This window comes from Anser cygnoides, chromosome 22, assembly GCF_040182565.1.
Source record: "Anser cygnoides isolate HZ-2024a breed goose chromosome 22, Taihu_goose_T2T_genome, whole genome shotgun sequence".
NCBI classification, from domain to species: Eukaryota; Metazoa; Chordata; class Aves; order Anseriformes; family Anatidae; genus Anser; species Anser cygnoides.
In genome coordinates this window covers 7,322,449-7,346,322 of record NC_089894.1, presented here as the reverse complement: position 1 = coordinate 7,346,322, position 23,874 = coordinate 7,322,449, and the positions used below count along the sequence as shown (strand labels likewise).

At 52.8% G+C, this 23,874-nt stretch overlaps 2 protein-coding genes and 1 long non-coding RNA gene across 4 annotated transcripts; 1 reads left to right on the top strand and 2 right to left on the bottom strand.

Annotated features, from left to right (window-relative positions):
• Positions 1 to 4,545: 4,545 nt before the first annotated feature.
• LOC106048014 (keratin, type I cytoskeletal 19-like) lies at positions 4,546 to 9,529 on the bottom strand. Of its 2 annotated transcripts, XM_048053189.2 has the most exons (8): positions 8,524 to 9,524; positions 8,074 to 8,156; positions 7,625 to 7,781; positions 7,364 to 7,525; positions 6,909 to 7,034; positions 6,489 to 6,715; positions 5,392 to 5,505; positions 4,546 to 4,863 (listed from the first exon to the last, which is right to left on the bottom strand). In XM_048053189.2, the coding sequence occupies exons 1-7, from the start codon at positions 9,055 to 9,057 to the stop codon at positions 5,415 to 5,417; spliced, it is 1,380 nt and encodes a 459-aa protein (XP_047909146.1). In that variant the 5' UTR covers positions 9,058 to 9,524; the 3' UTR covers positions 4,546 to 4,863; positions 5,392 to 5,414. The 2 variants fall into 2 exon arrangements, with proteins under 2 accessions (XP_047909146.1, XP_013055238.2); XM_013199784.3 differs by lacking the exon at positions 5,392 to 5,505 and having other exon boundaries at positions 8,524 to 9,529.
• A 5,334-nt stretch (positions 9,530 to 14,863) lies between these two features.
• Positions 14,864 to 19,945, bottom strand: LOC136786287 (keratin, type I cytoskeletal 14). The gene is made up of 8 exons (XM_013199781.3): positions 19,340 to 19,945; positions 17,474 to 17,556; positions 17,017 to 17,173; positions 16,600 to 16,761; positions 16,375 to 16,500; positions 16,064 to 16,284; positions 15,655 to 15,704; positions 14,864 to 15,160 (listed from the first exon to the last, which is right to left on the bottom strand). The coding sequence occupies exons 1-8, from the start codon at positions 19,856 to 19,858 to the stop codon at positions 15,063 to 15,065; spliced, it is 1,416 nt and encodes a 471-aa protein (XP_013055235.3). The 5' UTR covers positions 19,859 to 19,945; the 3' UTR covers positions 14,864 to 15,062.
• LOC125180857 (uncharacterized) lies at positions 17,891 to 23,413 on the top strand. Its single transcript, XR_010826266.1, has 2 exons — positions 17,891 to 18,301; positions 20,296 to 23,413. It is a non-coding gene; the product is annotated as an uncharacterized lncRNA (long non-coding RNA).
• The last annotated feature ends 461 nt before the right edge of the window (positions 23,414 to 23,874 follow it).

The window sequence follows — 23,874 nt, the reverse complement described above, 5'->3', positions numbered from 1 at the left end:
CTGCACTAAGGTTGCCTTTCTCTCCCTTTCAGAGCCTTAGGTTTAGGGGGACGCATTGTGGATATAGGACACCAGTCTGCAGGTGGGCACAGAGCACTGCCTCACTTCTTCACTTACAGGTCTTGGCCACGAAGCAAACTGGTTCGCGCCATTGCTCAGCCTTTTGTGTATGTCCCGGCTCAAAGGTCTACAGGCTACAGCATCACATTTACCGGTGAAGGTTAGAACCAATCCTACAGCTCTTCCAAAGGACTCGTACTGGGGACACAGACGCATCCTCTGGAGCTTTACTGGGCTCCTGCCAGTTTCACTGGGAGATGGACATGGGGCTGATGCAGCAAATGCATCCAAAAGCCAGTCCCTGGCCAACCAAGCTGTATTTTTGAAGCAGTTTTTGATCTTTTGCTCCATTTGCTGGATGGCTGCCGTGGCGTTTGCTGGCAGGTGGGCAGTTTGCAGGGCCGTGGGGGAGCTTCACTCCACGCCATGCAGGGCTGCGCTCTTCCTTACGACCGTGGCAAGGCTCCAAGCTGAGACCTCGCCATGAATCAGGTGGAAACGTGCCATTGTGTTTGCCGGCTACATGGCACTCTGCGCTCTCCAGCTGTGAGCCACCATCTTGTCCTGAAACATCCCCCAGTACCGGCTCTTTTCTCCACTAAACTAATTCCTTTTCCTCCTGCAGCTGTTACTTGTGCTCTTGTAGACCGGGAGCGTAGCCTCGGGGCAGAGAACTGCATGGAAAAGGACTGGGCAAGCCCGAGACGTAAAAATGTCCCCCAAGGATTTACAACCTAGACATGACGGAAGGAAGCAAATGGTTTTATACGGATGGAAGTAAAGGAAGCAACGAGACTCGGTTCGCCAGCACGATTAGCAGTGCTCTCAGCACAGTGTCCGTGCAAACGCTGGTAAACTCCTGTGGGCATTACGGCAAAGAAGAGAGAGATGTGAAAGCAGATGAGGAGGCGATGCGGGTAAATATCGACACAGCGATGGGCACTCGGGGGACAGCAGGACAACGTTATATTTTCAAGGGATGCGATGGGCAGTGGAGTTCGGTCCTATGGGACCCGGGGCTGTCCCAGCACACAGCCTTTTTGCCTAACGTCAGCCTGTCTCCTCCACGTTCTGCTCGCTTTGCTTATCAAAGCTGATAGTGTTGCCTTGTGTCAACTACGAGAAGGGTGTGTCTACTTTGACAACTTTGCTTTCATAAGCATTGCTTCAGTGATGTTTGTGCAACCACACTGGAATATGATTTTATCTTGTCACTTGTAATTACCATTAATGATTTGCATAATAGCCATTGGGCATCACTTATTAAATACTTCTTTGATGTGATACTGAGCCGGCTCCAGACCTCATGCTCCCATCCTTCAAATGCAGACCATGACTTTTTTTCTGGCTAGTGACTCACTGATTTACACCACCAGGTTTAGCAAAATTCCTGTAAGGCAACCGAAACAATTGCCACAGGGAGCTTGATAATAGTGTGATCTTAGGTCTTAAATGCGCCTCGGTGACGAAGGTGATAACTCTGTGAAAGAAACCGAAAGTTCCTTTCTTGCTGACTGTTCACATCTTCAAACTACCCCTGAACATTTGCTAGTGATGAAGTTCAGCAGAATAGGGAGGTGGAGAGAGACGGATTTCTTCCTCCTGAAGCTCACAGCCTTTCTTGATTCACTTTGTGGAGGGTTTTAATTTCTTTCCAGCACCAACAGACGATGCCGATGCCACCAGGCTTCCCAGCCTTTGCACCTCTGGAAGCACTGCTGATTTCCATGGCAAAGGAATAGAAGAGAATTTGTGTTAGGACAGATGGGAATACTGACGGCTGAATGAAACTAGAACAACCTCGCTGCTGCGTGGAAAGCTGTTTCCAGCTAAAAGAAGGCTAAAACAAGGTTTTAGCCTGTGGTCCCTGCTGGCAGAGCCATTTGTGTCAAACCAGAACCCGGCAGGCAGGATTGGAGTATTTCAGGTGCTTCCTGAACTCGGGTACTGTGCAGTGGCACAAAGACAGGTGGCCAAAGGCACAGGCCAGCCAGAGCCCCCCTTAAGAGTTTTCTTCTTACCTTTATTTAATACTTGTACTAATATGGCTGTTTTCAATGCACCTTCAGTATGTGGTTATACAGGCAGTTTAAATGAAATTATTCAGTGTATTGGGCTGAGAAATCTCCTGCTTGATTATAGTAGTAATTTACTTATGTAAATACTTCTTTATAAATGTTACACAACCCAAGAAACAAAAATACAGGTTCCACAGATAGTTACAAGGGTGTGAGTGAGACGGTGCCCGTCTGCATCTTTCATAAAACAGGCTTTTATAGAGAAATTATAGTTTGTACATTATACCAAAAGATGGCTTAGTATTAAAAATATATTGTGCCTGTAATCAGGTATAATTGCGTGTGCAGTGGAGTCCTTAGCTCATGGCTGATTTCCAGCATTAGCACTTTGCGAATCTAATTGTTTTACTTCTGCTTCTTCGCTCATGTCTTAAACCTCTGGTATGTTCGCTCCTTGGGGATTTTTTCTGATGATGTTGTAATTCGCATGTGTCTGTTCTCCCCGTAAAAAAGGTGCTGTGTCTGCCAGGGCGATCACAGCGCGTCTCATCGACCCCGCGGGTGGCGATGCCGATGGCTCCTGCTCGCCCGCCGGAGTGCTGAGGCAGCTCTCCCTCGTCTCCCTGCGGCACCCACCCCTGCTCTTTTTATCCTTAGATTCCTCTCCCAGTCTTACACCTTCAGCCTAGGTCTCTGTCTGTCCTTGACCTACTCCTCCGTGCTGGCTTTCCAAGATTTGCGCAGTAAGGAAAGAGCGAGCTCTTGCAGGCTGCGCTGGCGCGAGTGACCACCCGTGAGAGCACAGCAGGAGCTGGTCTGCAGGAGGCTGCAGCAGCGCCCCGGGTCGCTTGTGTCCTGTCGTCCATGCACTGCACCTTCTGCGTTTCGTTTGTCTTCCCTTGCTGCCTCTTCCCGTGCCTGTTCCAGGTTAGAAATCGTGCAGGTTATGAAGTCTTTGGGCAGGGGAGGCACCTCTGTGTTTCTGCATAGCGTTTAATGCAGCGACCTCGGAGGTGCTGCAGACAGGTTAAATAACGCTGAAGGAGTGCAGGTGGTGCTGCGGGGGCTGCAGGTACAGAACAAACCACAGCACTGAGCGCAGAGCCTTGTCCACAAGCTCGTTACAGCAATTACCCCGCGGGGGTAAGAGCTGCCTCTCGCTCGGCCAGTGGTGGGAGAGGCCGTCCCCAAAGGGGCATCTGGGGCCGTCCCTCGATTGCTTCGCCGCTGGCCCTCCGTGAAGAGCCATCTCCACAAAGGCACAGCTCGGAGCCGAAAGGGCAGAGCATGAGAGATGTCACAGCAGCAGACCAGGCTTTCTGCAGAGCGAGAGAGAAAGCTGGCTACAAAAAGTCCCATCTTTGCTGAAATTTTTGCCAAGAGAATAATTAAGGCTCATCATCTCCCCTGAAGTCTTCTTGTTGGAAGCCTTCACGTTGGATTTGTGTATAAGGTTAGTCATCAAACCCCAACCGGTGTTTTGGTAGAGAAAAGGGCGAACGGAGCCGCCTAATGAGGAGCAGAGGGGGTAAGCCCCGTCCGCAGCCTCTCTGATGCATTTGTAGGAAGAGAGGAGGGGAGGGCTGGATCCTGAGCCTTTGGTTGCACCAGCAGCAAAATGCAGCTGTGTTCCCGAATGTGTAACTCCTTTCTCTGTGGTAATGAAACACCACCATCTTTTTTTTTTTTTTCCCTGCTGTTTACTGTATCTTACTTTTAAAAAACTTCTCTCCCACATATTAATTTGTCTCGCCCTTTTATCTTCCCACATGTTGCCAGCTGGTTCTTCCTGTTTGCCTTTTTCTTGTTTAATCTGTTTAGGGGTTCTTTATTTAGCATTTTCTCTTGGAATTGTTTCCCTCTACCAGAAGGGCGTGTCAAGTCCAGCAGAACCTTGCTTTCAAAATTACTGCTCAGGATTATTGGGGAAAGCTTGTTGTTCTTGATTTTATCCTGTTGCTGCACATTCACGTTAATACCTCAAAGGTATTGCGAATTACAGTACATTATATTATATTAGCACACACCTACTTAATGAAAACTTGGTTTTCACTCAGAAGTCTCTTTCAATAGGAGATCATCAGTCGGACTGCCCTGAAACTGCTTCCCTGGGCTCTCTCCAGCCTCCCTGAATATTTCTTTCCTTATCACCTTCGACTTCACGTCTTAGCTTACACGCTTCCTCCTCTGGAGGCCAGCGGCCCTTTGCACGGCACCAGCTGCTCCCTTTCCTCCACCACCGTCCCGCAGCCGCTGAATTCAGCGGGAGCAGCGTGGCGGATGGGAACACTGAGTGTTTTTTCCTTTTTCCCTTATAATAACTGCTTCGTGGAGTAGATCAAACATTCAGAGAAGCCCTGATCTGAGGTGGATTTCTAGCCAAAGGTATATGATAAATATAAGTATCTGAGTAACAGGTTTTTTTAAATGCTTGTATTATAAATTACTTGTAGAATTGTTTTGCGGGTTCAAGGCTGTATCAGTAGTAGCAGAGTTTTATTAGAGACAAGCTTTGGTAGTTGTTAGATGACCGACCACAAGACAGATTAGCCCATGGGTGCAGGTCCGTGGCGGGCTCCAAGCAGCATCGCAGGAGGAAGCAGCAGGCAGAGGGGCGGCAGGACGGCAGCATTCTGCAGGGTCCCTTCCGACTGGTGCCATGCGCAGAACTGAGAACTGCCAGGTGGTTTTTGCCTTGCTTTTTCCAAAGGATTTGTTCTTCGAGAGACCTCCTCAGAGGGGCGTGCGGTGGGACTGGCAGGGAAGCTCTCTTGTCTGCAGTGACCTGCCGAGAGAGAGGAGGAAGCACTCCTTTTTCCGAGGTTTCCTCCATGTACCCCTTTGTCCTTTTTTTTACATTCCCCCTTCTTCTTGTCCTGACATTTCTTTTCCTCTTCTCCCTAGCTTGCTTGATCTTATGTCCTTGCTGAAAGGCTGATGACTGACTTTGCCTCCCCCAGCCAGTTTTTCATTTTCATGTTGTGCTGAAGCTCTTATTGAAACGTATTTACTCCTGGTAACTCCCCAGTGACAAAACTGTTTTCTTTGCATGATTTATAAATGTCCCCTGGGTGCATCCCTTCCTGCTGCTTTCTGCTGTACCTAATTAATCCCCAAGCTCTGCCACCGGCGGTCACGCCCGCGATCCTGCTGTCTGACCCGCACTGCCTTTCTCCAGGAAAAAGAAACCCTCTGCAGCTCCTCACCGCCCAGAAAAACCTGGACATCTCTCATCCTCCTCTTCCCTGAGAAAATGGCTGGGCTAAAGCGGCAGCTCGTGGCCACCCTTACGGGCTCCTGGAGGACACCTCACCTCTCTCCCCAGAGCGCACGGCCTTAGGACAGGCACGGCTGGCACAGGCTGGCTTTAAGTCCCCCGCTTCTTGCAGCCGGTGGGACTCCAGGGACTCCTCTTCCCGCTGGCCCTCTGTGGAAGGGAGACAGCTCTGGTAAGAAAAGCCCCCGTCAGTCGCACCCTGGAGAACTGCCCCGTGCCGGGCAGTTGTCCCTGTGTCCCTTCGGCCTCCGGTGGCCTCGTAGGGGGCAGAGGCGCAGCTGAGGTCCCGTTTCCCCTTCGAGCCACGAGGGTCATTAGGAGCAACATTTCGCACACCTTCCATCCCGCCTGTCTGTCCTGACACTCGGGACTGCCTGAGGCTCTGCGACGAGCTCTAACAGTTCATTTCATCCACTGCAACCGGCGTTTTGGAACAAGAGCCGATTTTTCATGTAACTAATTTAGGACTGGAGGGCCCAGGAGAGCCCGCTTCGGGGCACTACCATTAAAATACCTTTTTCCAAACCAATGGAGCAGGTGGGTGCTCGGGCCGGTTATGTGCGTCTGCTGCTCTTTATGATGTTAGCAGCATGCCTCTCTCTTTCAAAATCTCCGTCAATGGGAAGCAGGGAAGAGCCAACTGCTTTGCATACAAATTAAATTTCCCCAAACTGTAATTAAAATTGTTGTGCAAAACTGAAAATGTTTAGATAATTTATTGTTTCAGTTAGTTTAACTGCCCGTCCCTAATCCTGTCAAGCAGTGGCAAAGCCAATAAAGCTCGGTGAAAAGGCAGTTTTCATAAAAGCCCTTGCCCAGCTCATGCTGAAAACCACCCTGGAAGGCGGCGAGATGCCACGCCATGCCGCGTGGCGGCGGTGGGCTTGGTGGGCTCTCCAGCTACCTGCACTGCCCCAGGAGGAGAGAGTCATCTTCGGCTCGCACCCAGGACATTTAGCAGAGCCAAATCCTCGGGTGCCTCGTGATTTGCTTCCCAGCCCTGTCTGGTAACAGGTCACTACTGGTTGCTCACCGCAGCGTTGTTTTTACCACTTGTATCTCAAGCTTTCCTATATCCCCTAGTCAAAGCCTGGAGAATTTACTGCGCCCCGGTTTGTCTGCAGTCTGCGTACATGATGTCGTGCTGCCCGCCCTCCAGCAGGCAGTGGTAGGTCTGGATCTCCTGCTCCAGGCGGCACTTGACGTCCAGCAGGGTCTTGTACTCCTGGTTCTGGCACTCCATCTCTGCCCGTATTTCGGCCAGCCGCTGCTCCACGCAGGAGATCTGGCTCTGGAGCTCAGCAAGGTATTTGTTGTAGCGACATTCAGTTTCTGCCAAAGAGGACTCCAGGTTTTCTTTCTGAGAATGGAAACAGAAAAAGGAACCCAGGTATGCTGCGAGCTTAGCCCACTTGGTCACAGGGTGCCGTGATTTTATGGCAGAGGTCCCACCGAAAAGCCGGATCAGAGTGTCCCAGCTGGACAACTCTGGCTGTGCAGCTTTCCAAAGGAGCTGGGGAGTCTGAGATGCAAATCGTGGTGGCATCGCTTACCATGGTGAGCTGGGCTTGCACATTGATCTCCAAGGCCTGCAGCTGGCGTCTCAGCTCAGTGACCTGTTTGTTGCTTGACTCTATCTCCTGGCTGCTTGTGATGACCTCCAGGTTCACCTCCTCCACCTGCAAAGTCAGCGCAGAGCGCTCCTTCCCTCACCTCGCCACAGCATCTCAGCGAGTCGGAGGGCTTCGACCACGCTGCTTCTGCTCGCGCTGCAGCAACCCGAGTATTTCCGAACCTGAAGCCTCCCCCTTCCTCCGCTGTGACCCTGTACCACCGCGCAGTGCCTCCTGTATTATACTGCACTGTAATTGGCAGTATAATTAATTGCAGAGCACATCCCTGGCAGGATTGCTGCTACCCAGACATCCCCACTAAGCGGAGGTGACTTAATCTCTCGTTTTTCCCCCCGATAGGCAGAGTAAAGTAGAGCTGAGCACGTGTACAGTACCTTGCAGGCGTACCACTGCTCGGTCTCTTTGCGGTTGCGCTCCATCAGCGTTTCGTACTGACACCTCAGGTCCTCCAGGATCTTCCTCAGGTCCGGGCCGGGGCAGGTGTTGACCTCCACGCTCACATCGCCCGTCGCCTGTTTCCTCAGGCAGTTCATTTCCTGCAGGGGAGATGCGCGGCACCGTGTCAGCAACATCCACACTCAGCGGGGCCGTGGCTTCTTTCTGCGTGTTTCTGGACGAGCGGGGAGGGATCTGACCTCCTCGTGGTTCGTCTTGAGACAGCACATCTCCTCGGTCAAAGCCTCGCACTGCAGCTGCAGGTCGGTCTTGCAGCTGGCCAGCTGGTCCAGGACGGGCCGCAAGTTGCAGATGTCTGCGTCCACGTTTTGCCGGAGGCCGCATTCGGTCTCGTACCTTAACCACAGGCAACAGAGGAAAGGCAGCGTGTCAGCACGGCATGGCAAGTCCCTGAGTCGGGTTCGTGGGGAAAAAAATGAGGAGCAAGCTCTTCTCTCGCTTCAGACATGCTATGCTATGAGTTTTGTCAATGATATCCATGCCTTTCACAGAGACCTGCGTTTAATACGGCAGCACGACAAGCAATTGTGTGCCCCCAGCACTGCGTTAGGGTCTCCGCGTCACCGTCGCTCACCTGCCCATCCACAGGCAGTGTGAACCGCTCAGTCCAGCACGGGGCTGTACTCACTTCACTCTGAAGTCGTCGGCAGTCATCCTGTTGTTGTCAATGTTCAGAAGGATTTTGTTGGTCTCCATAGCTGCACACAGGATCTGCAAAGGAAGCCAGAGGAGAGAGATTTGGGCTGGCAGGTCCTGCTGGCTCCAGAAGGACCAGGAGGAAACATCTGCCGGGGTACTGCAACCCAGTACTTTTATGATCAATTCATATATTGGGGTTATTAATCAGTTAAATGGCATTTCACCAGGAAAATCTGCGTGCCAGCTTGGTTGAGCAGCTGCAGAAACCTCAGTTCTCTGTAAATGCAGTGTGCTCCTCGCTCAAGCTGTCACATTGCATATAAGCTGTCGCTCCATGTGCACCTCCAGAGACAGATACTGCCTCTGCCACTTCACATTGGACATCTGCATGCGAAAGCGAAGCCCCAGAAAAGTATTTTCTCGAAAAGCATTGATTTACCTGGTTTTGAAGATCTTCAATTTCCTTATGAAAACAGCTGTAGTCGCGTGGCTCGCAGCTGGGCCCTACTTTGGCGTACCACTCCCTGATCTTGCACTCGAGATCCGCGTTTTCTCCCTCCAGGAGCCGCACCTTGTCCAGGTAGGAGGCCAGGCGGTCGTTGAGGTTCTGCATGGTGGCCTTTTCGTTGTTAGCGAACAGGATCCCCTCTCCGCAGCCAGCGCCAGCCCTGGCGAAGCCCCCAGCGACGCCACGAGCGCACATGCCCCCGCCGCCGAATCCGATGGTGGAACAAGCCCTCGGCGCGGCTCCGAAGCTCCCACCGGCCGCGCTGCCGGCGCTCAGCGGCTTCCCGAGTAATCCCTCGCTCGAGCTGCCGCCCGAGAAGTTGCCAGCTGCACCCACGAAGTCACAGGCAGCCTGTCTGCCCGAGGAGGCGGAGGAGACCTTTCTGCCAGCCCCAGCCGCCAAGCTGCCGGCGCTGCTCCTGCCTTGGGAGCAGGCAGTGACGACCTGCCTGACGGCACAGCTCATCCTGAGAGCAGCGAGGATCCGGCCCAGAGCCCAAGGCAAGCTGCACAGATCGCCGCGGGATCAGGCTGCCATCCCTCTGTCCCCACAGCTGCCTATTTATACCCTTCCCCGTGGATGTTAGCACCGGAGAAGGGCTGTTTATTCTTCCTCCTTGTGACCTGGCTAGTTCTCTTTTTTTTTTTCCAGCCTGGAATATTTCCCCATAGGCGTTTGTCTCCAGCAATCCCACAACAGAAAGATGCTTTGGTTAACAGAAGCGTGTTTCAAAACTACATCAAAAATGGTACTTCCTGAATCATCAGGTTTGACTTGTGATGACAACCAAACAGCAGTGACACAAAAAAAACGATACCCGAGAGAGCCCGGGGATTGAAACGCAGCAATTATCCGTCCCTGGTGTGGGCAAGTCTGCCCGGAAAGTGAGAGCTGTCGGAAAGGTGCCCACCTCCTGCCCGACAGAGCCTGTCAGACCCCTTTGCGACCCAAAGCGAGGGTGCTCATCGTGCCTTGGGGTGCCTGGGACCGGGGCCAGGAGAAAGCTCCGGGCTGCGCTGCCTGTCCCTGAGCGCACGGCGCTGGGGACCCCTGGTGCACTGGGAGCAGTCAGCTGGGTGAGATCCTGCCGGCGTCTCCGACATCGGACCTTGAGAGTGGAGAGCACATGAAAATACCGTGCTTGAGTGTACCGGTGATTGCTTGGTGTTTCTCTGTCTCTTGCATGCACCCAAATACCCCCTTCCAGAGGGGACACACCAGGATATTTGCTCTGCTGCTTTCGAAGGTACACGAAGTATGCAAGTATTTATCGAAAATGAAAGAGAAAAGGAGATTTCCTGAGTACCAAACGTTGCAGTCGGCTACGAGTATTCACTGCCAAGAGAGGACAGCCACAGAAGATGTTTCATAAGATTTCTAGAACAGCGGCATGGAGAATTTTAGAAGCAGCCTGATCATGTGTAGGTCTGACCCAGTTCCAACCAGCACCATGGAAATTCTCTGAATATCATCCAGGAGGAGCGTGTTAAATTTAGAAAAGAGAGAAGAGAAGAAAAGGAAAAGGATATTAAAGCTAATTTTTAGTCTTGGAATGCTGAATTGAGGAAGAAGGGAAATAATTAAAATGTTTTGTCATCCAAATCTTTCATTTTACTAATAGTATTAATACAGCCATGGTAATATTGGCTGCCTTTTCCCCATTTGTTGTTCAGCATTGGCTTTGGCGTCCAGGTCACCTGGACACTTCACATAAAGGATGCGTCAGGTGCAGCCTGTTTCAGAAATATTGCTTATGCCATTTGGGTAGGTTCATTAGTCTTGATTTTTATCTTGACACTGCAAATCCAGAACACCTTAAATGTGGTGTGGATTCTGTGTATGTCCATCCTTTGTTTCGTCCCTAATTAGCGAGTGAAGCCTGTGCCATGGTGCCATGGCGTGCCTCATCGGTGGCGAGGTCCGGAGCGGAGGCTGTGCCAGGGCTTCTGCCTGCAGCTGCCCTCACCGCTGGAGCTGTGCATTGGGGCTGAACTGTCAACATCAGTTTTTTTTAGTGAATTGCAATGCTGAGCTTAAATTGAATTCAATTTAATTGAGAAATAGTCATTTTTTCTATAAGAAAAAATCATAGGATGTTATTCATTTTTTTAATTACTGAGGACTAAGCAGAGATGTCCGTGTTTCTTCTTTACATTTTGAACTTCAATCCTTGTTCAGGTCTCTGTAGGCAGTGGTGAAATAGAATCTGTACAACTTCTATAAAGGAGAGCAATTTCACTCTGGATTTGACTGGACTTTACTGGACTTGGGTGTTCTTCATGGTGGTTTTCTTCCTTTCCAAAATCTGAAATTTTTATTAAAACCAGCTCTTGCTTTTACACCAGCCCATACCTCAAGACCCGCCAGCAGCTGCAGTCTTCCTTTTATTAAAGGGGATTTTCATTCTGTACGAAGAGCTCTGCTAACGATGCTATCTACATGCGTAATGGAAGGCGCTTTGCAGAGCCCGCTTTTGTTGGCTTCCAGACTGGAGTCTCCAGCAGGAAACGTGCTCAGCGCGGCCTCAGAGCCTGCCGCGGGCGATGCCTCCGATGAGCCGTCCTCGGCCGACCTCGGAGCCCCTCGGCAGGCAGTGCTGTGCCCGGGGGCACGGAGCAGAGGAGGGATGGCCCATGTGGATTCCCCAGCAGGCATTTCAGAAAGAGCAGTGCAGGCCTGACAAGGAAAGATAATTTCGAATAACAAATGAGCTAGGGAAAAGCCTCCCCTAGGCGAAGGTGCTGTTCCCATGTGATTTTGTGAAAAAAAGGAAAGGAAGGAATCATACTTCAGCTTCACATTTACTTCTGGCACTCCTCTTTACAAAGGAGAGCAGGACGGTGGTAGAGGATGGGCTCTGTGGCATTATTCCCAAGGGCTCGTCTCCTGTACGAAATTATCAGCTTCAAAAGAGGGATGAAAATGAGAAAGGACTGGATTTCCCCGGAGAGAAGTCCTTTGGTAGCCTCGGAATATTTTAAGACTTGAGACTGTTTCTTAAGCAGTATGAAGTATGAAGTAAAGAAAGCATAATGTGCCCCCAAGAGGGAGATGCAGTATTTCACATTATTCCAAGTATTCCTGAGTCATTAGCTGTGCTCGCGCCCAGAACTGCCCCGCAGACGTCGTGACTCACGCGCGGCACCGAAGCGCGAGCCCCGAGCTGCTGCCCCTCACCCGGCCTGACCGCGAGCCCACGCTCACGTCTGGGCTCGAAGCAACCGCCAGGGAGTGCCAAGGGAGAGAGGCTGAGCACCAGGCAGCAGCTGGCACCCAAAGCACACGGCCAGGGCTCAAATAAGTCCCTTCAGCCTGCTCAGCGCTGGCTTCTGGCTTGGCGATCCTTATCAGGAGTCATCGGCACCGCGGTGAGAGCTGTGAGCGGCCCCACAGCTGCTCTTTCTCAGCCAAGCTGAAGGATTTCACCCATGGAAAATTCTCGTGTCTGCTATTTACGAGTATTTTCTTATCTAGCTGTTGACTAAACTGTCATTCCCAAGTTTTCAGGGTGTTACTGCTGCACCGAAACTGTTTTCCGACTCGCTGATGACGCCAGAAGCGCCAGGGTTCTGAGCCCAGCTTTGTAAATCACTCTAGGCAAATCGTTCGGCTTCTCTGAGTCTCAATTTCATGCTCTGTAGGACGGAAATAACAATAATAGTAATCCTCTTTCTTAAGGGCGTTGTAGAGCATCTGATGTGAACACAGAGCTTTAAAGGTGGGAAACATGATCCTCATGTTAAGTCTTACTCATTGCATGTACTCCTGTTATTACACATTAAGCTTGACACCGGCACATCCTACACACTTGTCTCCGTGTCTCAGCTGATGAAATATCTCTCAAAAACATTCTTGATTTTCCTTTTTTGTTTCACTGTCCATTACAGTTTCACCATTCTTTGCAGAGGATGTGCTTTTGTAAGTCTTTGCTGAATCCCACCAAGGCTTTTCTTGTTCTTGCATCTTGTAGAAAACTCAAAAAATGCTCTCCAAAAATGTCTCTCCATCTCTTGGGTGTGATAATTTGTCCACATTTCACAGATGCAACCTGTAATTGTAGAGCAAGGTGTAATAATAGAAAATAAATTCCCTAAGAGCTAGGTGGTATTTTCCTTCTGTTTGATCGCTGTAATGTAACACAGCAATCACGTGTGCTAAGCATGGACTTCCATCGTGTTTGTGGTAATAGGGTTATGGAGAGCCTTATGTGGGATTTAAGCCTTTTTGTTAAAGCAAATATGTGTTGTTGAATCGGGAAAATGCCCGATACGATCCTCCCAGTGGAATCGAATGGATTACAAAGCGGTGGCCTTCCCATCGGCTGTCCCAGCTCATCTCCCAGGTACTCAGTTCAGGCCATTCCTGCGATCTCTCCCTTACGTCCTTCTGGCTGCAGAAGTGGCCATGCCTTACTGGGCCGCCAGCGGAGGCACTGCTCTTGGACTGGTGCCTTCTTTTAGCCTCCTACTTACATTTAAGCCGTAATGGTTGTTTTTTCCAGAAAGCCCTTCTGTGTTCGGTACACTAGGGGCATTCTGGCCTGAGAGTCCAATGGCTGCCTGTATACACAGCTGAAATAAAATAAAGCTCTTCTGATGGCAAAAACTGACGCATTTTGGTAGTAGGGTGATGGTTGGACCAGATGATCTTGAAGGTCTTTTCCAAGCTATGATTCTATGATTCTGTGATTTTCAGTTTAATCAGAATTTCCACCTTGCACCCTTGCCCATCGCCATAAAGTGTAAGACAGCTTGATGCTAAAGTACATTTTTGCTTGATCTAGTTTTTATTTCTGAGATGGGTGTAGCTCGCTTGAGTTGGGAGACTTCCTCTTTCCGCAAGGAAGGTCTGTAGTTGAGCAAAGAATGATACAGTCAGTGAACCCTGCACTCTGGTTTGTGTTTCATTTCCTACTTTTTTCTGTAATTGCTGAACAATAAAACAGAACGATAGCATCACCTCTGAACACACTCCCTTTTCTGGAAAGACCTGGCAGGTTCCCCACTTCTTCGATCACCTTCCCGTGCCTCTGCTTGTCTCGTCATGCCTCGCATGGCATCGTCAGCTCTTTTCAAGAGTCTGCTCAGGCCAGGCGCATGCCTTTCTTCTTGTTCAATAAGTGCCTCGATGCCTTTCCGGAGGCTGAAGAGAATGAATCATCAATAACGATCCGAGAGACAAACCTGCTCGAATTGAGCTGCAGAAGCCCCTTGTCGGATCACAGAATGGTTTGGGTTGGAAGGGACCTCAAAGCCCACCACATTCCAACCCCCGGCCATGGGCAGGGACCCCTCCAGCAGCCCAGGCTGCCCCCAGCCCCATCCAGCCTGGCCTTGGGCACTGCCGGGGACCCCCAGCTCCTTGGGGCAGCCTGGGCCAGTGTTCACCGCCCTCCGAGTAAAGAATTTCTTCCCAATATCCTTATATTGCATATCTTTGGGTCTAAGTGATCCATCAGGCTTTTGGCTCCGAAATGGTGTTCTCTCCTATCTAGCCCACAAGATACACGTGGGGGACGTGCGACAAGCGCAGCACCCTTTGGTTCCTGCTGCACTCCGTGGGAAGTGAGTGGGCAAAGCAAAGGCACAGCCCGGTACCGGGCTGCCCGTGCACGGGTTGCATCACCTCGTCCTGCGTGGCAGCTTGCCCGCAGACGTTGTTGACATAACGATGACTAGCTCATGTTTCAAGAAGGATTTTAGCAGCCATCTACTAGATGTCACAGTGATAAAAAGTTACTGCTACTCATCGCTCTGCAGATTAAGCAGTGGTTACTTTAGAGCTCGTTAAACGCAGCCCTCGGCAACGTTAAAATGCCTGTATGAAGTTTTCATGCAGTGCGCCTAATAGTGTGATTTTAAGACAGGCAAATGAGACCGAAGGAATGTTTGTGTAAGGTTTGCCAACCTGTCTGATGTTGTGCTCATTTAAGTTCAGCCTGTAGGTGAAAGGGATTCTTCACAGTACCAAGACTTCGAGAACAGAGCTTTGTTTTGGTGGCTTTAATCAGCGCCCGTTTGGCCCTTTGTCCGAAAGCATCATTGCCTTCGTTTCACATCAAAACGATCAGTTTACGTCTCGGTCAGTCCCATGGGCCCGTGCTCAGTGTTAAAAGCTGCCCCGGATTATTTTTGCGCCAAGTGGAACCCGTGCTCCTCCGCTCCCCTCCCCACGCCGGCTCCTTCATGTGGTTTCTCAGGACTTTCCCTGGCGTGAACACACAACCCCGGGGCTTTGCGAGATCACCTATCAGTGACAGACAAGTCTGCAGTTGCATGAATGAAAAAAAAAAAGCTTTATTAAATGTGTATAGAGAGCACGTTAGCACCTGCGCAAAAATTAGGGTAAATCAGGGCACAGAAGCAGCCGGATGAAGCTGCCTGCGGCACAGCCCCACCGAGCAGAGCCTCAGCCAGGGCTTGGTTCAGCATCCACGAGCCTGAGCCTGGGGCCGAGGGTCCCCAGCGCCGTTAGCGGGTGGTGAGGGCGACCTGCTCCCGGGAGGAGACCACCTTCCCGTCCTGCACCTCCTCCACGATCGTGCGGACCTGGCGGGAGGACGTCATGGCTGTGCAAGGGAAGAGGGAGACGGTTATTCGGTGGGCAGGAAGGAGAGAGGTTTCCTAACACAGGTGCTTGCACGAGGAAGATGTGGGGAATTCCACGGGGTACCGGCTAACACGGCTTGGACCAGCTCTGTAAGGCTGGAAGAGGGAAGAGCCAGGCCGATGAGCAGGCTCGGGAAGGCAAAGGGCCCACTCCCTAAATTCCTAGCGCAGTTTGGTTCTTCGGGTCTGCCTCCAGCTGCAGCGCTGGCTGCTCTGTCACAGGGCTCATTTAGGGCGAATCATTCCTGCGATAAAGGAATGCGAGGCATTTCCCTTCCTTACAGCTTTTTCCTGTGGTTACTCGTTGTAAGATGCTCGCACGCTGCCCTGGCTGCTGACACTGCCTCAGCCGGCGAGGCGTGCCTGAGGACGGATCCTCGCCCAGGTTGGCAGCTGCTCTAAGAGCAAGCCTCAAAGCTGTGTGCGTGGCGTGTGGGGCAAGGTGCGCTCTTACCGTCCCTGCCGGAGTGCGAGGACATGGCAGAGGAGTACTGGGAAGAGATGCTGCAAGAGAAGGAGAAAAGAAAGAGAAGTTAGGGACAAGCTTTATTGTTTTGTGGGCTCTGTACTGAGGCAGAGGAGCAAAACAGATAAGTCTCATGGGGACTGTGATAACATCTGCTGTGCTCGGTGTCTCCTGGAGTGCAAAGGGACCGTTGCCCCCTTCCAGCCGGGACCGGTGCCTGCTGCAGCATCCCGCTGCAGACAGAAGCCAGGGACAGAGCCATTGGGCTTCTGTGGCTGGCATGAATAGCAGCATGAGCCCTGAAAGCTGCAATCAGGATGAGACCCTGGCCAGCAAATTTTTTGCCTACTGCCCACCCCCTCTGACCCCGCTGCCCCGAGCGAAGCCCTGTACGCACTGGGCGTCCTCGCCCTCCAGGAGGCGGCGGTACGTGGCGATCTCCTGCTCCAGGCGGCACTTGACGTCCAGCAGGACCCTGTACTCGTGGTTCTGGCGCTCCATGTCGCAGCGCAGCTCGCCCAGCTGCTCCTCCACGCTGGTGATCATCCCCTGCAGCTGGGCCAGCTGGGTGCCGTAGCGGTTCTCTGTGTCGGCCAAGGTGCCCTCCAGCGCCGCTTTCTGCGAGTGGAGGAGAAGGATGGGGTGAGAGGGGGACAAGGATGATGGGGAAGGGAGGGGACCAGCCAGGGGAACCCCTGTCCCTCGTACCGTGCTGAGCTGGGACTGCAGGTCTATCTCCAGGCTCTGGATGGTGCGTCGCAGCTCCGTGATCTCCGTCTTGCCGCTCTGGAGCTGCTCCGTGTTGATGGCCACCTCGCGGTTCAGCTCCTCCGTCTGCAAGAAGGCCAAGCCGTGCCGTTACAGCCCGGGTGAGGGGGTTCAGCCTGGTGCCCCATGCGCCCCGCGGTGCCACGGGCAGGCGAGCGAGCTCACCTTGCTGAAGAACCACTGCTCGGCGTCCCTGCGGTTCTTCTCGGCCAGGCTCTCGTACTGCTCCCTCATGTCGGCCAGGATCTTGGTGAGGTCGATTCCAGGAGCAGCGTCCATCTCCACGCTGATCTCTCCACCCACCTGCCCACGCAGGGCGTTCATTTCCTGCAGGAAAAGAGACACATCAGAGTGGAATCATCATATTCTCACCATAACAAATTTCACATCACTCCTCCTATTCGCACCCAGCAGACGAAGCTCACAGACCTTCTTTCTGAAGGGATCACTGCCCTTCCCCATGTGCATGTGTCTCCTGACAGCCCTATTTGCAGGGAGTCCTGCACGCTGCACCTGGCCCCCTTTCCATTGCACACAAGGTCCATTTTGTCAGCACCAGTTTGTGCCTGGCTCCGTGCTCACCTCCTCGTGGTTCTTCTTGAGGTAGGCCAGCTCCTCCTTCAGGTTCTCGATCTGCATCTCCAGGTCAGCTCTGGCCAGGGTCAGCTCGTCCAGGACCCTGCGCAGGCCGTTGATGTCGGCCTCCACGCTGAGGCGCAGAGCCTGCTCCGTCTCAAACCTGCGGGCACACACTCACAGTTAACCCACGGAGCCCAGCCGATACAGATTTTTTCTTCTTTTCTTCCCTAGCTTGTGTATTTCTGCCAAGCACCTTGCATTACACGTGCATGCGCAGCTCTCTACAGAGCAGGAATGTCAGGACAGCGCTGTGTCCAGGAAGAGATGCTCACTTCCCAAATGTCCTGCAGTCAGCAGTGAGCTGGCAGTGCGGCTTCGGTTGCAGAAAGCAAAGGGAAGCCTTAAACGGGCTGGCTTTTCCCTCCCTGCTCCCAGGAGCACTGGAAGGCGTTGCACTTACTTGGTTCTGAAGTCATCAGCCGCCAGCCTGGCATTGTCAATCTGTAAGACGATGTTGGCATTTTCGACGGTAGCAGCAAGAATCTGGGAGGGAAAAAAAAGAAAGAGAAGGAGTGAAAAAGTCGTTCCGTAACTTGCATGCTGCTGTTGGTGTTCCTGTTCAGGACTGGAGCAGCACCGAACCGCCTGCCCTTGGGCTGGACTTCCACGGGGACTGCGGAGAGAGGCAGGATGCTCCTGCTCAATCCCTCCTTGGCACGAATTCGGTCTTGTGAAGGCATCGGCACGCGCACGTGTCGCAGCCTGTTCCCCCGCCGGAGCGGCATCTCCGGACACTCCCGCAGCGCTCGGAGTCCTGGCAGCGCCCTGGGCCACGTCTGGCAGCACCGAACGGCCCAGCCGAGAAGGAAAAGGGAGGTGAGGAGGGAGTGCCTTGTGCCCGGATTGCTTTCGTAATTGCACCCCGGGTGCGAATATTTGTTCTGGGATTCAGAAAATGATTGGCCATTTAATGAGCGGTAATTTCTGTAGCCACAAGCTAATGAAAAGCTCGCGCTGAGTTTTGATGCTTCGGGGGGTATTTTAGCAGTAATCCAGGCGTGAATATTGACGTCGCAATTTGCCAGCTGCCGAGGGAGGGAGGAAGGGTCTGCCTCGCCCTGGGCAGAGGCTTTCTGAGACCAGCAGCTCACTGCTCGCCTCCCCAGCTTTCCATGCTGCAGGTCAGAGCACGCCCGATGGGCTGGAATCTGAAGAGGAGCATCGTGTCAAGGAGCCTTTCACCCCAACGTGAAGCCAGGAGAAAGGGAAAAGAACCGAAAAGTTCTAGGTAAGGGATTTCCCCCAGGGGTTGACCAGAGCTTGCCAGTGGCCGCTGCCCCATTTCCCTGGCGTTTGCCATCACAGGCAGGACAGTTGCCCACCCGCACATCTCCGTCCCCTCTGGTGGAGCCTGGGCTGACTAAGGATGCTGTCACCTGGCTTAGGCAGTGCTGAAGGACCACGCAATCGGCTCCCAGTGAGTAATATGGGCAGAGCTGGTCGTGGGGAGGGAAACGATGGCAGGGCAGGAGGGGAAGGACAGATTCAGATCCTTTTGCCCAAGGACCTTTGCCTAAAATCAGCTGGGGAGCTGCTAGGAACAAAGGAACAAGCTTGGCCGTGATTTCCTGTGCTGCGTTTCAGCACAGCTGAGTTCAGCACCTCTGAAGCCACCTACTACAACCCCTATGTCCTGGCTCCTCATGGCTTTTCACTTGAGCCTGTGTTTGCACCTCCCAAAGAAGAAGCATCCCATGGGGCAGTTCCTTCATTTCAAACTTCCCTCCTCAGCCTCCTATCAGGCTAGAAGCCTGTTCTGTAGGATCTTCAGGAGAATCACTTAGCATCACAATTCGCACAATTCGCATATCATTCTTCAGGAGTGAACAGGGGCAGGGAGATAACGTGTCCCTGCCTGCAGAGTGCTCAGTCAGGAGCCTGGCAGAGGCAGCACACACTTGGGGCACCGGCAGCATCGAGGAGAGGTGGGCGATGCCTGGCGTGGCAGCCTGCTCGCTGCAGCACGGCCGTGCAGCTGCTGATCACCGAGCCAGTGTCCGATACCCTCAGACTCCAGCTTTCCTGCTCGCCTTCCTCCCTGCACTCAAATAGCCAAGTGAAAACACATCCTTGTGCCTCGTGGAGGACGTGGTCCATAAACTGCTGCTAACGGGTTATGACTACGATTTCCAAGCAAGGTATTTCTCTTTTCCCATCTCAGACCATTACCTGTCATTTGTTAATTCTCGCCCCTTCGGGTTTTAGAACAGGCTCATCTTTAAAACAAGTGACTTTAGGGAGGACTTTGATAATCGCAGCATCCTACCTTGCTCCTGAGCTCCTCGATGGTCCTGTAGTAGGGGCTGTAGTCACGGTCCGGACCAGGTCCCTGCTTCTTGTACCACTCCCGGATCTTGACCTCCAGGTCGGTGTTGGCGTCCTCCAGGGCACGCACCTTGTCCAGGTAGGTGGCCAGGCGGTCGTTGAGGTTCTGCATCGTCTCCTTCTCGCCGGCCGGGAGGATGCCATCGCCGCCCCCGAAGCCGCCTCCGAAGCCGCTTCCGAAGCCGGCCCCGAAGCCGGCCCCGAAGCCGGCCCCGTAGCTACCCCCGAAGGCAGCACCCAGGCCCCCTCCGACGCTGCTGCAGTAGCTGCCCCCATAGCCGCTGCCCAGCCCCGAGACCATGCGGGAGGAGACGGAGTAGCTGCTGGAGCCTCCGTGGACGCTGGGGGCTCTGTAGCCTCCTCCGCGCACGCAGGAAAGCCTGCTGGAGCCTCCCCCCAGGCCCCCCAGGCCCCTGAGGGAGGAGGAGGAGGAGTACTGCCTGACAGTGGTGGTGCTCATGGCGAGGGGCAGTGGAGCTGTGGCGCTGGAGAGGGACACCCGGCTCGGCAGCGCAGACAGCGAGAGTGAGCTTCCCCCGGGCTTGGGGCCCTTTATAGCCCGGGCAGGAGGCGTTGCCGGCGCTTTTTTTTTTGTTGTTGCATTCCCGATGATTTTCATCACTCCTAAAATGTGAGCCAACTTCCAGAATCGTCATTTTTCCTTTGTTCTTTCATGCTTTTTGTCGTATTTCACTAGAAACACCTTATCTCACGAAGGGCGTTTTAAAACTTCTTCCGTTTCCAAGTAAATAGTCAGGTGTGATTCAAAGGAGGAGGCTCCTTGCTCAGGGCTACATTTTAATATTCCTTTGTAGTGTTAGCTCAGAAACAGAAATATTCAGCCTCTGTTTGAGTGGCGTAAATCAACATCTCTTTTGCTGTGTCTGTTTGTCCCAGCTACTGCAGTCCCCTGCTCACACCGTCCGCACAGCCCAGCTGCAGGACCACGACCACGCAGGGAAGCCCTAAATACATCCACATCTGTGAGCCCAGCGGTGCTGGAAGGAACTTGGCTGCCAGTCCTGGGAATGCAAGTCCTCTCTTTTATCCAGCATTGAAAAAGGAGTTAGTCCTTCGGGGCTCACTCAATTCTTCCCTTCGGAGACCACCCAAGAGCGGAGGAATAAGGAAAGGCGATAAGGAGTGGTTGTTCTCTCTGGTTCTTTGTGAAAAAGCCTTGCAAACTGTTCAGAAAGGGCAGGGCATGGCTACTAGCTGGAATAGCTTAAAAATCATGGGATTCTCCAGGAAAAAAGTGCAGAATTGCATCAAGCAGATGAAGGATGTTGGGAAAAGGGCTCCTGGTCACTGAGCACTGGGGAGCAAAGAGCTGGAAGCTGACACTAACGTGGCGTAGCAGCTAGCGCTAACACTGGTTTTGGTGTGAACATCCCAATCAGTTCTGAGCGGGGAGGACGACTTCAGTGTGAGCCTGGAGCTTACAGCTCCCGTGTAAAGAGGGATTTGGGGGATCCTGGCTGCCCTGCTGAGCGAGGAGGCTCCGGAGACCCACGTCCCACGCGTGGTCGAGCTCGGCTGTCGGTTCTCCGTGCTGAACCGTGGCACGGACAGAAACCGCAACCCTGAGTGTCACTGGCAAATCATGCAGGGCGTGGAAGAGAAGATATTTCTCATGTGTGCGCACGGTGAGCTGTTTGACTGTGTTCATCGACAGGCCCCAACAACCTCTTCCCAACAGCCAACTAATTCGTTAGATCACTTGCCAGGAACGGGGGGAAAGAACTTGGAAATACGCAACGAAGGTACAGTCTAAGTAGCTTTGAATGGCACGACGCCCTCCCATCTGCGAAGACAGCTGGGAGCGATACGGGGCTGGGACGTGCCCTTGGGATTCCGCTCGCTGGCAGCTATGGGGAAGCACAGCGGCAGATGCGCCCGTTTGGAGGCAGATCCACAAGGCAGCCTGCTGGCAGAGGAGGAGGAGACCCAAAACTCCGCCGTGTGCTCCCCAGATGGAGGGCACCTTCGGTCTCTCGGTGGAGGCACCTTCTCGTCGCGTGAGCGCCAGCAGCCGAGGCACGGAGCCGGCTGACACCCACATTTCACTCCTCTCCTCTTCGGATGCAGCACGAGGCAGCATGGGGGAGGCAGGGGCCGGGAGCTCCGAGCCCGGCACTTTCTTCTCCAGCTCCATCCACAACTTCACCCGGATAACAGCAAGAGGCAGAGCTCACGGATCATCCCCGCTGAAAGGGGGCCACCAGCGACACCACCAAATCCCCCTACAAGCCCAAACCCTCAGCCTGGGTGCTGGTGAAGCCCTCAGGACAGCCAGCCAGCAGCGGTAACCGGCTCCCCACAGCCCCTGCATAGGATGCAAAACCATCGCAGCGTTACGAGGCTGACAGCGTGTTCTTACCTTATGTGAAATTGCCTTTTCTTTCATCCTTTGTTTTCTATTTAACCGCTATAAGTGTCATAAAAACACACGTCGCTCAAAGTGTCTAGGATACTTTGATAATACCGCCCAGCAGCAATTAAAATTACGAGGTGTTAATTAAGACTTAAAACAACAAATTAAAAATTCTAAGTTGTTATTTAGCATGACCTCCCATTGAACACAACCACTAATGACTACATATTGTTTGTTTCACCTTCTCTTTTAAATAAAAGGCCAACTATTAATAAGTCAGACTCCCATGCACACTATGAGCCTAGTTCTTGTACATTTCAAAATCAAAATGCCATTTCTGTGGCATAACAGTCATTTCTCGGTAGCGTGTTGGTGTTTAAACATGCCATTCTGTCTTCAGGAGGCAAATGGAGATAAGAATCTAGCTCCAAACGTGTGTTCAGCACACAGACTTGGTAGGTGGAAGTACTTGGACAAAAACACATCTGTTTTAGTGGGCTTATGAAGTTTGCCCTAGTGTCAGATTATCAAACAGAAGTTCCCTAAAAGGAGTTGAAAATCCACACCTTTGTATCTCTTCATAAAGTGGTCTTTTATGTCAGATTAATTCCCTGTATCCTAAGAAGTCAATCCGTCTTTCTGGAATAAAATCCCTCTTTCTGAAACCTGCCTCAAGCTGCCGCTGCCTGTCTGCATAAGCCACCACCTGCAGCTCCCTCCTCGATGGGTTTCTTAAGGTGAGGACTAATTGTTAGCGCTTTAGGCAGGAGAGAATCCACATCTGCTTTCCACACCTATCTTGCAATTTTCAGTAGCAGGCGTAATTAAAATAGGGGATTTTGTCAGCGAGCTGGTATTTATTGTTTTTACAGCAGCATGGATGTGCCTGGGCTTTTCCAGGAGAAAAATAGAAAGCAAGGACGGATTCCAGAGAGGCTCCTTCAGCATCTCCACGCCGGGAGTCGCAGGGCAGGGGGCTCAGAGGAGCTGCGAGAGGTCCTGGCGGTCCCTGCACCGCCCGTGGGGAGATCTGGGGGGTCCCTACGAGGTGCCCTGGGGAGTCCGTCCCCTCCCTTCTCGTCCATCTTTGCCCCACGCCCGCCCGCATCCCGCGCGGAGCCCTTGCGGGTGCAGCAGTCGCAGGGACGGCAGAGCTGCAGCAGCATCGCCTCGGGGCAGGATTTACTCGTGGGCCGTCCGCCACCAGTGTCGGTAGCGGCAGAGCGGTGGTAGTTGTCTTCCTAACCACAGCACTCCTTCCCCGGGATGTGTCTGTGTGTCCTTTGGTGGGATCCCAGTGGAAATGAGATCACCGGTCGTCAGCCGTGAGCTTCTAAGCCAAAGCCGCGTGTACCGCAGCTCGGGAGATGCTGGGCGTGCTTTTGGCTGGCTCGCTCGGGTACCAGCGCCGTGCTGTAACCCCGGGGGGGGGCGCAGGCTGCAGGGGGCACACGGAGCAGAGTGCCCTGCGATGGATGGGTTGGGTGCAGCCCACCCGAAAACAGGCAGGGCTGCACGGGGCTGCACCCGAAACCAGGCAGGAGCCAGCTCAGGGCTAGACCAGGCACCCCTGCGCCTTCTCGCAGCACGGGTGCACTGTGGGCATCCTTCCAGTGTTTTAGGAAAAAAAAAAAAAAAGAATTCTGTCTTATATCTGCATACAATGCAGGCAGTTTTTCTGGAAAGGGGACTTAAAGCTACGTGGCCAGCTCTGTTCTCACACACATTGAGTGGCACCTTTCTGAATCACGCCATTGATCTAAAAGGTGGATTTATGAAGTAATATGGCAGAACCCAGCCAAGAATGTGTCTGGACTGGCTTTCCAGGAACAGCTGGGCCGGCTGACGGCACCGAGACCTGCTGCGTCAGGAACACCACTGAGAGCCGGGAGAAATACCTCCCCGAAGAGCTTCTGTCACTGCTTGCAGAGCCCATACCCACCACTTACGAGCCCTCCTTCTCAGCACCCCTTAGCAGTGCCTTGGGAGCAAGGACTAAACAAAGCTGTATTTCTAGAGGGGCACCACCCCACGTATCCCTAACCCATCTGCGGCCTCACTTCACCACAAAACCTGTGTCTGCACTGCACGACGGCTGGGGC

Coding starts and splice junctions, on each gene's coding strand:
- LOC106048014 (XM_048053189.2), bottom strand. CDS start 9,057: ATGAGCTGTGCCGTCAGGCAGGTCGTCACTGCCTGCTCCCAAGGCAGG. Junction 8,157..8,523: donor TTGAAGATCTTCAAAACCAG/GTAAATCAATGC, acceptor CTTCCTTTGCAG/ATCCTGTGTGCAGCTATGGA. Junction 6,716..6,908: donor TGCAAGCCCAGCTCACCATG/GTAAGCGATGCC, acceptor TTCCATTCTCAG/AAAGAAAACCTGGAGTCCTC.
- LOC136786287 (XM_013199781.3), bottom strand. CDS start 19,858: ATGAGCACCACCACTGTCAGGCAGTACTCCTCCTCCTCCTCCCTCAGG. Junction 17,174..17,473: donor GCTGATGACTTCAGAACCAA/GTAAGTGCAACG, acceptor GTGTGCCCGCAG/GTTTGAGACGGAGCAGGCTC. Junction 16,285..16,374: donor TGCAGTCCCAGCTCAGCACG/GTACGAGGGACA, acceptor CTCCACTCGCAG/AAAGCGGCGCTGGAGGGCAC.